The 17,405-nt window shown below is 35.0% G+C and overlaps 1 protein-coding gene across 2 annotated transcripts in view; it reads right to left on the bottom strand.

The window, feature by feature from the left end:
- The window catches only part of LOC115453733, an 85,775-nt gene that overhangs the window by 12,325 nt on the left and 56,045 nt on the right, over positions 1-17,405 (bottom strand). The window contains exons 1-2 of one of the 2 annotated variants that reach the window (XM_037442323.1): positions 5,467-5,632; positions 2,991-3,199 (exon numbers count right to left, since the gene is read on the bottom strand). In XM_037442323.1, coding sequence (XP_037298220.1) covers positions 2,991-3,164 — 174 coding nt within the window. In that variant the 5' untranslated portion in view covers positions 3,165-3,199; positions 5,467-5,632. Of the gene's footprint in view, positions 1-2,990; positions 3,200-5,466; positions 5,633-17,405 lie in introns of those variants that run through there. The other variant, XM_037442322.1, reaches the window with a different exon arrangement.

The following is a 17,405-nucleotide window of genomic DNA, read 5'->3' as shown; positions in this document are numbered from 1 at the left end:
TTATTTGGGACTTGACATTTAAAATGAGTGATTAAATAAAAGAGACAGATAAAGACATCTAGATAGTGTACCTAGAGTTGGTTTTAGTTACTCACTAGACCAGCAATCCCAGCTTAAATTGAAATGTCCGTGTGACAATATATCCCAGCGTCTTTAGATATTAATACACATATTTATAGAAAATATGCTAATATGCGTATCAATGGAAAAAAATATGAAGTATTTTTACATTGGTGTTTTGCTATTTCATGGTCGATTGACTGCCAATCGCTTGAGAGCAATTTTCTCAATGTCCGCTCTAAATAACCTTAGAACTATTTAGCAATTCTACAACAATGTCAACACATTTTGTATTGTCTTTGGTTGGAAGCAAGATAATTATTTCAATAAACAATCGAAAAGTAGCGATAAGGCCGTGGATCACCTACTTTTTAGAATCGGTGATCGATGATTTTGTAGCTTTGTCGATGATAAATCGTACTATTGACTTTAATCTATGTAAGATTATAACTTTATCGATATCTCGTGGTTTAGTGATTGTTTTTACGAAGAATTGTGTTCTAGCAAGTCATTGTACAAATCAAAATCATGTGTTTACATAACAAACATCCTTTAAAAGGCTTTTCATTTGTTTTTGTTAATAAATCCAACATGTCCTCCAAGTTGGTAATAATTTAGTTAATATGAATTCAAATAAGTATTCGGTTATAAAAATTTTATAATATAATAAAATTTCGTTAATTACACGAACACTACTTTATCGTAATGCCAATGGCGGGGATTAAATTGATATATTTATTCAACAATGATTACTGAATCAATAGTTCCAAAATGAAATTTTTACGAGTGATTTTATGTATTAAAAATCTGAGATTTTCGTCAAGGATTTTCCAGCCGCTCGACGCAAGTTGACCTGTGTATTTAAGGGATGACATCAATTCATTCGTTACATTTTACTCTTATAACCGTACTAGCGACCCGCCCCAGCTTCGCACGGGTGCAATGCTGATACTAAATACACTACAGAAAAACTGTGAACGTTGTATATAAAAACATAGCGGCCCGCTCTGGCTTCGCACGGGTATAACATAACAAAATAACAGTATTTCTCCACTATTTAATGGATGTTATTATACATATAAACCTTCCTCTTGAATCACTCTATCTATTAAAAAAAACCGCATCAAAATCCGTTGCGTAGTTTTAAAGATTTAAGCATACAAAGCGACATAGGGACAGAGAAAGCGACTTTGTTTAATACTATGTAGTGTTTAATATGTTGACAAAATTGTTTCATCTTGAAAAACCAGTATATCATTCTATTCAAATAACCTTTGAATGCTCTACAAATGGCTGCCATTTTCCATGTTCTTTAATCGTCGTAACCCAAACATTTGAAGTATTCATTTCTGGATGATACGCGACGTTACAAGATTGATAACGAGTGCCGCGGTGCATTCGGTTAATGGAAGAAAAATAAAGGTAAAAGCGCTCCGCTGCAGTACAGCGGTGCCACGCCGCTTTGTGTAGTTTATCTTTAGACATCCGTCCTTCGTGTCATTATTTAGGTACTACGTACTTTATAGGCTTCCAAACCAAGATATGTAAAGATCAATTTTGTTTGACATGTTTTGTAATGATTATTGCTACCATTACTATCCAACAAGCGAGGAAGTTGGCCCTTTGAGGTTGAATTATTTCCACCACCCATAAATACTCGTAAAAGGTAGACTAGTTGAGAATGGAATAGTTCGCCGAGACTATGGTTCGTGGGTTTAAAACCTAAGGAACACCTCTGAGTTTTAAAATTGATTGTTTATAAACTATTGTTCGCTGTAATGATGAAACAAAACCTCGTGAGGAAACCAACACAGGTACCAAAAAAGTTCATTAGAATTTCGATAGTATGTGAAGTCTGTCAATCCGTACTAGATCAGCGTGGTGCACTTTCAGTTTTTCTTAAGTTCCAAGTTGTATACGACATACAGCTTTTACTACTTTTAAGCTTACCATACGAGTACGTATACTATAATTACAACGTTTAGAGCAACTATTTTGTAGATAATTGTCATTTGCTTACAACTGTAATAATTAAATATTTTACATAATGTAGCCCTGTAATATATAATATCTCACTATTGGGAATTAGCCTTCTCTATTACTGAGAGGGTAGATCTTAGTAAACTTCGCTAGCCCAGTGCTGTTTGGAAGATTAAGTCAGAAGAATTCTCAGGTATATTGGTTTCTTCACGATGTTTTCCTGCACTGTTTACGCGAGCGGCACGTATTTGACTAGCAATGCAGTTAACTTTGAAAGGTCAGTGGTGTTCACCTTGGGTCTTGAACATGCGAACATTCTTCTGGGCAGTTCCTTTCACAGGCTATTGCAGCTTTCTAACCCCATATACACTCAGGTAAAAATCTGAGCTTGATGCAAAGTTTTAACGGTAACGATATTTAATTAGCCTGGCCAGTGATGTCGACGCGTCCTGTACAAACACCGGGCAGGGGTCAAGCTTTACAGCGCACAAATTGGACCGCTTAATCGCTTGTATTGTCCCGAATAAAAACAATACTCTATTCACACAGGCCTGTACTCAACATAGCTCGGACGCCGCGCCGCGCCGTGATGTCGGGCGCCGCAGCGTGACATTGTACGTTGTCATACTCGAATAAAACACGCTCGGGAAAACGACAGTAAAAAAATTACACAGCGTTATTTGGTTCATCACATTCTGATACACATATATGAATCATATAAAATAATTATTTATTTTAAAACTATGTTGCGTATTTTATTAATTTAAAGAGACTTTACAGATGCAAATTTGTATATTAATAATAAAGGCTACATTATTAGGAACAAACTATAATATAATCACTGAAAGATTATCGTGGCAAATGACTTAATAAATGGAATTGCTAAAAATTATTTACGTATACATACGTAATAAATGATAAGTAGCAATAGCGATAACTAAAACACTTACATTAAGAACCGCGCCAGGCGTAGTGAAGTTTCTATAAGGCGGTTTCCTGTCCCTAATGTACTGGAAGATCTTGGTTCCCTGTCGGAGGAACACGACTTTGTCGAGCAGGTGTGGTGGCACGTCGTGCACACAGCGCAGCCTCACCGAGCCGCCGCGGACCGCCCAGCGCTCCATTTGCAATTCCACACGCACCTCCGTGTGTCCACGGACTGAAACAACGTTTATTCTTTAACATTTTCGGTACCGTTGGAATATTTGTGGCTAGTTTTATTCTAACTGTATAAGTGTGTAGAATATAGGGTAAGGGTAGCACATAAAAATTACATTCATGATTTTACTGTACTAAAAGATGAAACATATTTATGTTCAATTTTTACATTGTAAAATACAAAGGTGTAAATATTATCATTATGTTTCATATAAATAAACGATGTAGATGATTAAAATATGAAAAACCTGTAGTAATAATAAAGCTAGAGACGTTATAAAATATTTTATGTAGTGTATAATTTGTATGTAGAGTATTATAGATAGCTCTAATAATACCACTTATACATTATACCATGATAAGCTTCATTATGATAATTATGGTTAGTAATGATGTTTGTTTTACGTATTTATTTACTTTCGACTTTTTTATTTATTTATTTACTTTACGATATAAATGATTTCGCAAAAGCATTCTTAAGCTGACGTAGATATTTTCAGAGGAAATGAATCTACATAGATCACGAGCATACAGTGTTGCACCAAGAAATCACTACTAGTAAGACTTTCCACGCACTTTTTCAATACGCATGTATGTTTATTAACGCAAACTTATAAGTGCATACTTATAAGTTTGCGTTAATATGTCACAATTAGATTAATGGAGACATCATGTGATAGTATTCCGCTGGGCTCACTCTTTGTCACATTATACGATGGGTACACATTGTCGTATTATCGATACACATGTAAAGCTCTTTTACCTTTTATAGATAGTCAGAACTATGAAGTGACCTTGGCACGTTTATATGTACAATTCGTGCCGTAATTATTGGTTTAATAGCTCCCTGGCTAATCTATATACAAAATACTATATGTATATTGTATAGCGTGAATATTAAAGGGTAATCTTTTGTTGCTTAATATTTTTAGTCGATTGTAATTTGACCAATACAAGTAAATACCTTTTTTATTTTACTACTACTACAGAAGCGAAAGTTTGTAATGTTTTTTGTATGTTTGTTGGAAAGCATTAAAAAAAATATAAAAATAGCTGAACGGATTTGGATGATAGTTGGCATCAGTGGTGAAGAGTTACATTTTTCACAAGGTAACCCGGTGCAAAAAAAATACTTTAGTTAACATATCACAACCAATTTAACAGAAAATAAAATCTAAGACAAACGTAAATAAACCTAAAAGGTAAGCCGGTAGGAATCGGGTTGTATGGACGCTTCGGCACTGGTTGGCAGTTGGCACACAGGTAGACCATATACGGGATGAATATATAGGCGATTTTTTATCCCAGTAATTTGCTCTCATGGGAAATAGGATTTTTTAATCTGATATTTTAAAATGATGTCACTGGCATCGTGAAGTGTTTTAGGAATATTTTTAGCGGTAATGGCTTTTCACCCGACGAAACCGCAGGCTACATCTAGTGAAAGACAATTTTAATGGGTAAATTTGTAAAAATTTAGTGTTAAAATATTTATGTTAACTGTACTCTGATTCTGACGTTATTTAAATCTTAAGTGTTAATATTCCGGTCTCTTGTTATTGAATATTTTTAATGCTGTAAGTTACATGGAATAGTTTATGTCAATGGCAGAAATAGTGGCTTCTGTCGCGCGGTGTGCTACCGGCGTATATTGTAGCAAACGGCGTAAAGCCGTAGAGCACTATTCTACTTAGATCAGATCGGATCCCGATCCCGACGGCTCGATTGTCCCCTAAGCCCTCCGGGTTCACTAACACCCAACCCGGCGCGGCAGCATGTCTAGGGGGTTTGCCGCCATCGCAACGTGTATTTATTAGGCTCGTATTAACGTATGCAGATATACTCATCATTGAAGCTTTTACGCTACATAGAGTAATACACACACACATATATATATATATATATATATATATATATATATATATATATATATATATATATATATATATATATATATATATATATAGTCGCAGATAATGATTGGCGCCTCCTTCAGAGTGTTCAGCGACTGCAGACTTCGTCGAGCGTCGGTGTTTCACGTCAGCTATATTATGTTCTTTTACGCGGGTCCCTATATTTCTTTTTATTTGGCCACAGTTGCAATCTATTTTGTATTAATTAAAATAATTCTGTTTGTTACGCATTAAACAATATAATTAATTTATTTCCACAAAACACGAGTTAGGTCATGAGAATTTTGTTTTAATAAATTATCTTGATAATCCGTTTATCTGGCCATACTAACACATAGTAGCTATTATTACATACCTGCTAAGTATTTCTTGCGGCTCCGCCCGCGAGAAGAGACTTTCCGCTAGAAATACCATCATAAATCGCTGTAGCAATCCACAACGCCATCTGTGCGATATTAGCGCACTGTTACATCATAATAACTCAGATGAAAAATCTAAATATATGAGGCTAAGTTATCGAGATAAAAGTAGGAGTATATTTTAATACATGGAATGGTCAATCATATTAGTATAAGAGTAAGATAAGATAGAATTACTTATGTCCCTTTGTTGCTTTAGTAATAACGTATATCTGTATTGTTTATAACGATCAACAAGCAATGCCTTCATACAATATAATTTAAAAAAAAAACTTATAATACGCTCACGCTCTAAGTGATATAAGAACAGAGTGATATATTTTTTTTATAACTTTAATATTTCTTTTTTAATCAAAACCAAATTATTTTTTTTCGTCGGATTTTAGATGACACAATTCGACACACGACACTGAGATATCATAGCTTTGCATAAATAAACTAGCCCGCTTAATACATTAAGTTAAAGATAAACAAAAAAATATTAACTTAAACAGTAAAAAAGTCAAAAACTGTAATAATCACTAATGTTGGGCAATACAGACTCTCTGACTGACATCGCTATTCTGGAAGATAGTGGCCGCAAATTTGTCACTGTCTGATATACACGTACACTCGTGTCATTTGTCACCAACACATGACGCGAATATCTGCTTTTAGTGCTTTATAACGACCTGCAGCAATTTTTCACTGAAAAATATTTTATTAGTACTTCCAAGCCCGGTAAGCTCGGACCGCACACAGTCACCCAAAGTCTGGATCATGGAGCGAAATCGCGTAATGCTATATATATATATATATAGCATTACGCGATTTCACAAATAACATATATATATTCGCGATAACATATATATATATATATTATATATATATATATATTATATATATAATATATATATATATATATATGTTATATATATATATATATTATATATATATATTATATATATTATATATATATATATATATATAATATATATATATTATATATATATATATATATTATATATATATATATATATGTCGGAGAAGCATTATTCCCGTCGACATCATCATTAATGGTTGCGGACTTAGTGGGCGTTATCAGGGTAAAATGCGAGCACAAAACACAATGATCACAGATATTTTTATATTCGAATTCAAATTAAACAATATTTGTCACTTTACAATAATGAAGATAGAAAAGTGGACAATTAAGACCGAGCAGCGGGTTCAGGGCACCGATCTTACTTTAACCAACAAATATTCTCAACGATCCAACTCGATCAACTCGACCAGTCACTATCATGATTCCTCCAACGAATGTCCAAAGCACTCATGGCCTACCTGAATAGTAAAGATGGCGCCTCGACCCCGCTCGAGGCACGTGCCTGCTCTGATTGGTCGTTTCGTAAATTATAATTTTTAAATAAACTTCTATTACATTATGGCTAATGCGTAAGGTTTTAAGTAATAGAAAAATGTAACAAATCAAATATAATTAGATTAACAATTATTGTGCGTTATGCACGCAAACAACAATCAACCGGACACATAGCTTCCTCCGACACGGCCGTCCTGACATATTACACGCCCTCGTGTAATGTTGAAACCGCGCGTCATAGTTTCCTGCAGAAAGAGAGTAATATAATAGTATAGTTCGGCCACTCCTGACCAAGGAAATCGTGTACATTTTGTCTTCTGCGCGACAACTTTCTTTAAGGTATTTTCACAAAATAGATGCGCTATCATAGTAATAAGGTTTTCCGTATCCAATCTGAATCTCAATAGACTCCACATTACATACTGAATTAAGTCCGCAGTATCGAAACAGTCACCTCGTCGTCTATCGCGTTTCACATTTTTTATTATTAACAATGGCCACCTAGCCTCTTACACTACTTTTCTAGAGCCACCTCGCCTCTTATACACTTATCAAGGGCCACCTCGCCTCTTATACACTTATCAGGGCCACCTCGCCTCTCATTCTACTGATTCTACTTTTTAATGGCCTAACAAATTGGCATTTCAAAGCTTAACGAAACCATAACCACCACCACGCCTGCCAGGCTACCTTATGAAGAAAATTTATCTCTTGTGAAATCCTTTAGTAACAGACGATATGAAAATATTTAGTCATATTGCTACTGGAGCTGATAATCTCGCACTACAAGAGGACCTTACTCGTTTTACAAATAACGGTAGATGAAACAAGTTAGATTTAAAGATTTAAACGTCTCTAAATGCTATATCTGTACCTTTACACGAAAGCCAAACTGATGAAACTCCTTAACCAGTGTCAAATCCATTAAAGACTTAGGAGTAACGTTCGACTCGAAAATTTAGTATGATATCCACATTAACATCATCAAGGCTGCATCTAAACCTTAAGGTTTCGTAATGAGAATATCGTCTGACTTCAACAATATAAAAACAATTAATGTTTTATACTGTACTCTCGTGCATAGCCATCTCGAATATTATTCACAAGTATGGAACCCAAATTACAATAGTCATCATATCGACAGAATTGAAAGCATTTTAAGAAAGTTTGTGAGATATTTACACTATCGCTCCCATAAGTATCTTCCAAACTACATTATCCACTACAAAAAAAATCACATTCATCCCCTAGAGGAACGAAGGCGCATAGCTGACTTAAGCGTGTCTCTTTTAGATTCCGAATAGTTCTGTGGACTGTCCTGATCTACGGACAAAAATAGGATTACATATCCATACTAGCCATATAAGAAAACCAAGCCTATTACATGTACGTACTGCGAAGTAAGTTTATCATCAAAGCTCCTATATAACCAGAGTCAGTAGAATATTTAATTCATTGAAAGTGTCTCGAAACTAAGAAAAGTCTTGGCTGATGCTTTCTTTTTATAATACGTGTCACTTCTCTACATTTTAATTTTTATTTAGGTAATGTGATCTCTGTAATCTTCTGAGCTGCCTGTTATTACTTCTAACATAAACTCACACATATCTGTGAAAACTTTAAATTGGCCTTCAGTTATATAATTGTTCAAACTATATCTGTTTTAGCTGATAGTTTTCTGTAAAAATAAAAATAAAATAATAAACTGTCTGCTAGAATGAAAACATATTCCTTTCATCATTTTGCCACTGAACTTACTTGTGGCGCCGATGTGGACTGTAAGCTAAGGAATATCAGCTTTCAGTATGGACCGTTACACTATCGGTTGTTTTCCACTTCGTAACTTAGCTACTCGATATGTTACGCAATTTTATGATGTATCTTGAAATACTGGGAAGCCAGTAATGTTGATAACATGCCATCTCTTAAGTTTTATCCCAACCCAAGGGAAAAATTTACTCATGAATACCACTAATAATTGACTAATGAAAAACTGTACATTTTTCGCAGGTTTCACTAAATTATCCATGTAGACAATTGTGGAAGATTGCGCTAAGTCACATAGAGCCATTGATGTATATTCTATAGACACGAACGTCCATATAAACTATTTGTTCAAAATCTTAACCAAAATGACAACCAAAACGTTACTATTAAACCCATTCATTCACTTGAACAACAAATAATTTCACTTATTTGATCAACATTTTTTATTCACATCCAGGCTTACACCCACTCGAGCTCCCTTATAATGAGCGTCACTCCACACACAACCACACGCTGTCAATGTCGAAATTCATACTAAAGTCAGGTGTACGGATCGCAGTACAGTTGAGTCGAACACAATGAGTGTATGGAACACCAGATCCAGCACGTAGTACGTATACATCGATGCCTAGAGCAGTATTAATAACTCTCTGATACGTAGAGGTTGCATTTCGTAGGCCAAAATACATTACAGTAAACTCATAATGAGAGTTCTGAATAATAAATGCGGTTTTTGTATCGAATTTGCCTCTACATCTACAGAAATTTAATTAAATCCATTAGCCATGTCGACACTTATTTAATCGCACGACGGATAATCTTTGAACTTGATCACCGATTAGAGTATTAGAGTTTAATTCTCGGTTTTCTATGCACATTCGATGTGTGCCATCGCGCTGCTTCACTAAGAGTATTGGGTTAGAGAAGAGCGAGTTGATTGGTGTAATAAATCCAGCAGATATCACTTACTCTTCAGGACTCAATGACATGGTTGCCGTTGCACGATTTTTCTAGGATCTACTAAAGTCATTTGTAACTCACCTCTTTTTATTCTACTAGTAGGCGTGCCTTCAACAAATGGGTTCTTGAAGCTGCTAAGAAGTTCTATTAGTTGTGTTTAAAATCATCAGGTATATCGGTATCCAAGCCAAGAAAATCAGCCACTACGTTTACTTACGTTGCAAATATTAACTAGCGAGGGCCTCGCAATTATATTAAGTTTATTGCTCGATATGTGTATACTGATAAACCTAAGGCTAACAAATTGCGTCCAATCAAAATATCACATAATACATCGCATTTTCTTATACCAATCAAAGTAACAATTGCACGCTACAATGTACCAACAAGCTTAAGAGAGACGCTCGTTCTTAATTAGGGAACAGTCAGCACCGAAATCAAAACAAAATGAGAACTGCTCACCAAATTACGTAATTATCCCAGTGATAGGTTTCATACCACATACGTCCACTCGCTTCACAACGCTCGGTACGGTGGCAGATTGTGCGCTACTGCTCGCAACTGGCCATATTTTAGAGCACCGCCACGCCACATGACCCTCAACAGTACTCTTGTAACAAGTAACAGGAGTCTGTGTAGCAACGGCGGTGTTTCGGCGCTCAGAGGTCGGGGTTATCTTCTGCATGTTATGTAGTCGACTGAAAGATCGTTACTTCTTTAGAAAAAACAAAAAAAATATTACGTTGTAAACGTGGCTCAATTTGTCCCATGTGTGCAAGTATTAAGGGTACCATCACTTCTTCTTTGTCTTAATTACTCCATCGTGAAATAAGTAAAATAAATAAACGACTTGCATATGCAGCAAGACATTCTCCTTCTTGAGGTCTACCAGTAAGCATTTTTAATATAATCGCTGCCTAAGATGTTTTCATTACATAGACACGTTGTCCGAGCTCAATATTGGCAAGACAAAAGCAAGGCAATTGCCCGACATTCAATCAGTTGACTTCCAACGCTGTCGCGGCTAGTTGGCCCACAAGGTTTTTGTATTTTAATAAATAAAACGCCTTCCTGTATTTTTAAACGACGTACAAATTATACTCCAACTGTGAATGAAAAAAACGTTTCATTCCATACGTTAGTAATAAGCATACACTATTCAAGTCATTTTTAACCATTAAATACATTACATTCGACTGTCATGGCTGGTCATGGCGACCAGAGACCAATAAACTAGATGGCCACGGCGGTCGACGCTCGGGCCATATCAATGTGAGCTGCAAGGGCTGTACAAGTATGTGACTATAATAAATAGTACGCTGCTCCTTTGTGCAATTTTGCTAGTCCATGTCACATCTATTTGTAAAACGTCATTGGTCACTGCACATGTTTTTTTTTTTAAGTATCGAAACGAGAAATAACAATTTCCTTAAATTTATTCACTACATATTAGGAAAAGCTATCTGAGAAAACCATGTTGTGGGCAAGCCTTTCATTGCCTTACTAAGTATGAGAATTAATTTACTTCCCTCTATATCACAATCCGATAAGCAGGTTGCTTGCCGTTGACAGCCAAGCCTGGGCATCAGTGTTTGTATGTGCCAGTTGGAATTTAGGTAGCGTGATGCCCTTATCCGAGATATTCGGTGAGTTGGTTAGCGCCTCCACGAGTAGCTTCATATTGGTTTCAATGTGCTTCGAATAACGTGCACCATCCGTCATTTGCCGCCATCCATCCACTCACGTTTTGTGCCTGCACCGATCCCACTTCTGATGTCGGAGAAGCATTATTCCCGTCGACATCATCATTAATGGTTGCGGACTTAGTGGGCGTTATCAGGGTAAAATGCGAGCACAAAACACAATGATCACAGATATTTTTATATTCGAATTCAAATTAAACAATATTTGTCACTTTACAATAATGAAGATAGAAAAGTGGACAATTAAGACCGAGCAGCGGGTTCAGGGCACCGATCTTACTTTAACCAACAAATATTCTCAACGATCCAACTCGATCAACTCGACCAGTCACTATCATGATTCCTCCAACGAATGTCCAAAGCACTCATGGCCTACCTGAATAGTAAAGATGGCGCCTCGACCCCGCTCGAGGCACGTGCCTGCTCTGATTGGTCGTTTCGTAAATTATAATTTTTAAATAAACTTCTATTACATTATGGCTAATGCGTAAGGTTTTAAGTAATAGAAAAATGTAACAAATCAAATATAATTAGATTAACAATTATTGTGCGTTATGCACGCAAACAACAATCAACCGGACACATAGCTTCCTCCGACATATATATATATATATATAATATATATATATATATATGTTATCGCGAATATATATATGTTATTTGTGAAATCGCGTAATGCTATATATATATATATATAGCATTACGCGATTTCGCTCCATGATCCAGACTTTGGGTGACTGTGTGCGGTCCGAGCTTACCGGGCTTGGAAGTACTAATAAAATATTTTTCAGTGAAAAATTGCTGCAGGTCGTTATAAAGCACTAAAAGCAGATATTCGCGTCATGTGTTGGTGACAAATGACACGAGTGTACGTGTATATCAGACAGTGACAAATTTGCGGCCACTATCTTCCAGAATAGCGATGTCAGTCAGAGAGTCTGTATTGCCCAACATTAGTGATTATTACAGTTTTTTGACTTTTTTACTGTTTAAGTTAATATTTTTTTGTTTATCTTTAACTTAATGTATTAAGCGGGCTAGTTTATTTATGCAAAGCTATGATATCTCAGTGTCGTGTGTCGAATTGTGTCATCTAAAATCCGACGAAAAAAAATAATTTGGTTTTGATTAAAAAAGAAATATTAAAGTTATAAAAAAAATATATCACTCTGTTCTTATATCACTTAGAGCGTGAGCGTATTATAAGTTTTTTTTTAAATTATATTGTATGAAGGCATTGCTTGTTGATCGTTATAAACAATACAGATATACGTTATTACTAAAGCAACAAAGGGACATAAGTAATTCTATCTTATCTTACTCTTATACTAATATGATTGACCATTCCATGTATTAAAATATACTCCTACTTTTTATCTCGATAACTTAGCCTCATATATTTAGATTTTTCATCTGAGTTATTATGATGTAACAGTGCGCTAATATCGCACAGATGGCGTTGTGGATTGCTACAGCGATTTATGATGGTATTTCTAGCGGGAAAGTCTCTTCTCGCGGGCGGAGCCGCAAGAAATACTTAGCAGGTATGTAATAATAGCTACTATGTGTTAGTATGGCCAGATAAACGGATTATCAAGATAATTTATTAAAACAAAATTCTCATGACCTAACTCGTGTTTTGTGGAAATAAATTAATTATATTGTTTAATGCGTAACAAACAGAATTATTTTAATTAATACAAAATAGATTGCAACTGTGGCCAAATAAAAAGAAATATAGGGACCCGCGTAAAAGAACATAATATAGCTGACGTGAAACACCGACGCTCGACGAAGTCTGCAGTCGCTGAACACTCTGAAGGAGGCGCCAATCATTATCTGCGACTAGACAAGCCACAAATCCTCGCCAAAGAATACCGATTCCTCCCTAGGATGATTCGTGAGGCTATTGAAATTAAAAAACATACTAATTTCAATAGGGAAGATGGTTGGAAGCCTGCCAAGCCTGGGATCTAGTTCTACATTTAATTAAATCGGAACCCAAAAGACCGGCTGCCAGACTTCAAGACACTTTGAGCTCATTTTGCGTAGATCGGACCACCAATAGCTGAAATTTTAAAACGTTATATAATTGTTAAATGTAGGTATATATTGTAACTTTGACTTTGCGGATGAACAACATCTCACTCCCCCCGTGACCATGAAAACTGCAAAGTCTTCGAAACGTCGGGAGAAAACTAAAATATAAAAAATCGCGATATGATCCGAAAAGTAGTTTAATTTCAATATCTAACATTCGCGTAAACATAAGAAATCATTATAGATATATTTATTACAGTCCTGCGTGCATTGTCTCGGTAATGACAATAAATTATTATTTTCAAGTTAATTATTAACCCATAGTACATTTTGCTTCCACATTATGCTACCCTATAATATTATCCGCCTAGCAGATAACTTTTACGCAACGATACAATATTTGCTTATTAATCTCAGAAAGAAGTTGAGTCTATGGCCGTTAGTCTTTTATACCCTGTACCCTATCTGTTATTCGAATCTGATAAACGTCTCTATCAAAACCTATAACCTGAGCCTATAACAATGTCAATTAAATTCAAGCTAATGAAAACCTCGCAACTATCGAAATTGATTGATTGATTGAAAAAGTGTCTGTCTGCCTGATAGGGATAAACTCGAAAATTACCCAACAGATTTCAATGAAATTTAGTATAGAAATAGTTTGAAACTTTTTATCCCGGGAAAATATATAGCGGCAGTTTTATCCGGGAAAATTTGTTTCACGCTATTGTAGCAAGCAAAGTTACATACAAATCATGGCTATCCTCTGCTTTAAATTCTAAGAAAAAGATGTATAATTTAAATTTATAACACACTTATACAATAGCCCAACTACTTTATTTAAAAGACTTTTCACATGTAATCTGTTTGCGTGTAATATATATAAAAATATAAGTGCCTAGGTTTTACAAATATTTAATAAATTCTCAAGATTTTAAATTTTAAGTAATATTTTGAAACGAAAAATAGAAATATGGTAAACTGTAGTATTACTGTATTTAACTTAGTACCTCTTCATTAGGTTATTCTTGGAGAGAGCGTGTAGCAAACTTTATATTACAACTTTACATTTTAATAGAAAAGGAACACTAAACCTGAAAGATACAAAAGTTGAAAGGGTTATGTTAATTCGCTTTTCTCAAGCTTTATTCGTTTATAAATATCATAATTCGCGGAGGTTATATATAAATTAAGCTACATTAAGTGTCATGTATCTCCAATACTTATTATTATAATTAAATACCGTTGACATCTGTCAACGGTAACTTCGTCTATGCAAATAGATATTTGAGGTGGGTGGCTTATTAAGGACAATTTCTAATCCGATACTAAATTATTCAAACAGAATTCCATATTTTCGTTTAAAACTATACTCCGTAAAGCCCGGTATTCTTATGGAAGCAATGACAATAAAAACGGATGTGGAGTAAAAAAAAAAACAGGTGGCTATACGTATAAGACGATACCCAAGAGAGTCGTAAGGGTATGTCCCTTCCCGCAGTAGGTAAACCTTTTTCTGGTAAAAATGTTTTGGATTAAGGAGCCAGAAAGAGTGCGCTCACATTTTAATAATATAGTTCGTTAGTTTCCGTGCTTGTTTAATCTAATATCTAAACAAGTTTTATATCAATATAACGTGACAAGTACTAATTGAAAGTTAAAGAAAACTAATTATGATATTTTTCTTAAATTATCTTTTTATAGTTTCATAGTACATATTACATTTGCGTAAAAAATGTTGCTCTAAATAACATTCATAGTGATGAACACTCGAGATATTACGGTTAAATACGTTTTGCCCGCATTTCTTAAATTATTCGAAAAAAAAAAGGTTAAAATAAAGTTTGTACACAAGATGTGCCATAAATCGTATTTATTGTTAGTACCTTAATATCCTTCGAATGACTTGCGCATCTGGTAATTTTTTACATCCAAGTAAACCTAGTGGTGTGCACACACTTGACCCGCATTCTGAAGCATCCCTACACGGATTGTATCTGTTTTTGATGCAAATATCTCCCGCCGTGTAGTCTTTATCAACAACAGAGTGAAACTCTCCTAAAGTATATAGTCGTCCAAATGCCTTCTATTTTGCCATTAGTGAAGGGTGATGCATGGTGCCGATATTTTCTTTAATCTAATGGTTATTTAGTTGTCATACTAATGGGCCAAATGATATATGGATGATGATTATGTTAGTTTCCTTCTGTTAGGGCCTCTTTTACAACTTCTGAATAAATGCTATTTTTAACATAAATATAAAAGCCGAATAGTAAAAAAGCCAGACTATGTTCCTAAATTAATGCTAATCATTTAAACATAATCTACTAAGTACTATACATATATATTAGCTGTTTAATACGATAAATTTTACATATAAATTATTTTAAAATGTACACACTTTTTGTAAAAAATTATCTGTATTTTTTTAAGGGGTCGCCTACGACCTGCATCTCTTTAGCCGGGTCTGCATTGTCATAATCAGGTATAACTAGAAAAAGTTTTAAACATTTTTTTACATAGCTTCAAACATCTCCCCAAAATATCTATCAGTTCTTTATCTATGTGGATAAGGTGTTATTTTATTAATTAAGAGACATTAAACCTCAAAACAGTCTTCTTTTTTATATAAGAAAGCTGGCAAGGGAACAGAAGCCCACGAGGACGGTTAGGGAAAATTTGAGGATGTCTATTTTTCGACCTTTAGTAATGAATGACCACATGAACTGCAACAATGTAGTTGCTAATTTACCTTGGTTTTCTGCAAGGTAGTGGTATCTCGATGTATCCCGGTGGCACTGGTCCATGTCACGTTAAAGATAAAATGACCTACAGCAAGATTTCACTACTTGTATGTTATTAACTATGTGTATGTTTTTGCGTGTATATATTTACCTACTTGTATATATTTTCGCTGTAAATGTCAACATGGAGTTGACAGATTTACAAAGGACGGCGGATTTCCCGAGTGGCTATAACATTATATTGTCTCCAACAGCAAAGAGCTCTTTAAATGAACCGAAGCGTCTCTAAAATTTGAGCATCCATTATTTTTAGCATTTTTACAAGTGCGGTCATATTCCACAGCTAAGAGTGAAGAGTCATGCGAATTTCAATACCTTTTAAACGCGTCTGGGGCCCACTTAACGTTCTTTAATGACGGCTGCGAATTTCATATCGTGATTTCGAATTGTTGGATTTACTTGGGCCAAGTATGTTTTAAATTTAAACGTAGTTTTATATTCTGCCTTTTTAACTTGCCGCGGATAATGTTTTTGGCTTATGTTATAAAAAAAAAATATTCTTAACCAGGGTGTTTTACGTTTTGGGACAATGTCCGCCATTATATAAGAATTTGTCATCGTTTATTTCATAGGTCATAGGTCAAAATTCATAGGTCATTTTCATATTATGTCATTAAGTATTTTGGCACTATTGCTTATTTAACTTTGGCTCCGACAATAGATTTTCATTATTCTGGCGTACTTGAAAGGGAAAAAGGTGTACACAGGCAAAATAAATTTTTTTTGGAAACGTTACAATAGATTGAAATTTTTCCCACGCTGAGCGGTGCAGGATGTGAGCGGTTGCAGAACTATGTGCTGTTACGAACAAAAAATACTGCAGGCATTTTATACGAACACGTATATAAGTTCCTCACCGGTGATGTCAGTTAATTGTTATTTACCACACATACAAAAGGACAATAGACCTATCAAAAGTAGTTTTTAGTTTCACCACCGCTTGGATTCTGCACCTACGTGTCGAAAAATGTTAAACTTGTTTGCTCATTTCACATAATAGCAGCGTCTAGCTCTGTTGGCTTTAAAGAGAAAGTTAGAAACCTAGTCAAACTGCGAGTAGTTTTATTATAGGTGCTAGACTAGTTAGTAACTAAAACGCCTCTTCATCCATACAACTTTCAACGTCGGGTTGCGGTTTCACATTTGCGGGTAGTCTGCAAAATGTGAAGATTATCGTATGTATTTAATACGCTTACCACGATTAGTATCGAAACCAGCCGTACTCAACCTTTTTTAATATA

The sequence above is a fragment of the Manduca sexta genome, chromosome 24 (genome assembly GCF_014839805.1).
Source record: "Manduca sexta isolate Smith_Timp_Sample1 chromosome 24, JHU_Msex_v1.0, whole genome shotgun sequence".
Classification (NCBI taxonomy): Eukaryota; Metazoa; Arthropoda; class Insecta; order Lepidoptera; family Sphingidae; genus Manduca; species Manduca sexta.
This window is presented reverse-complemented; position numbering and strand designations above follow the sequence as displayed.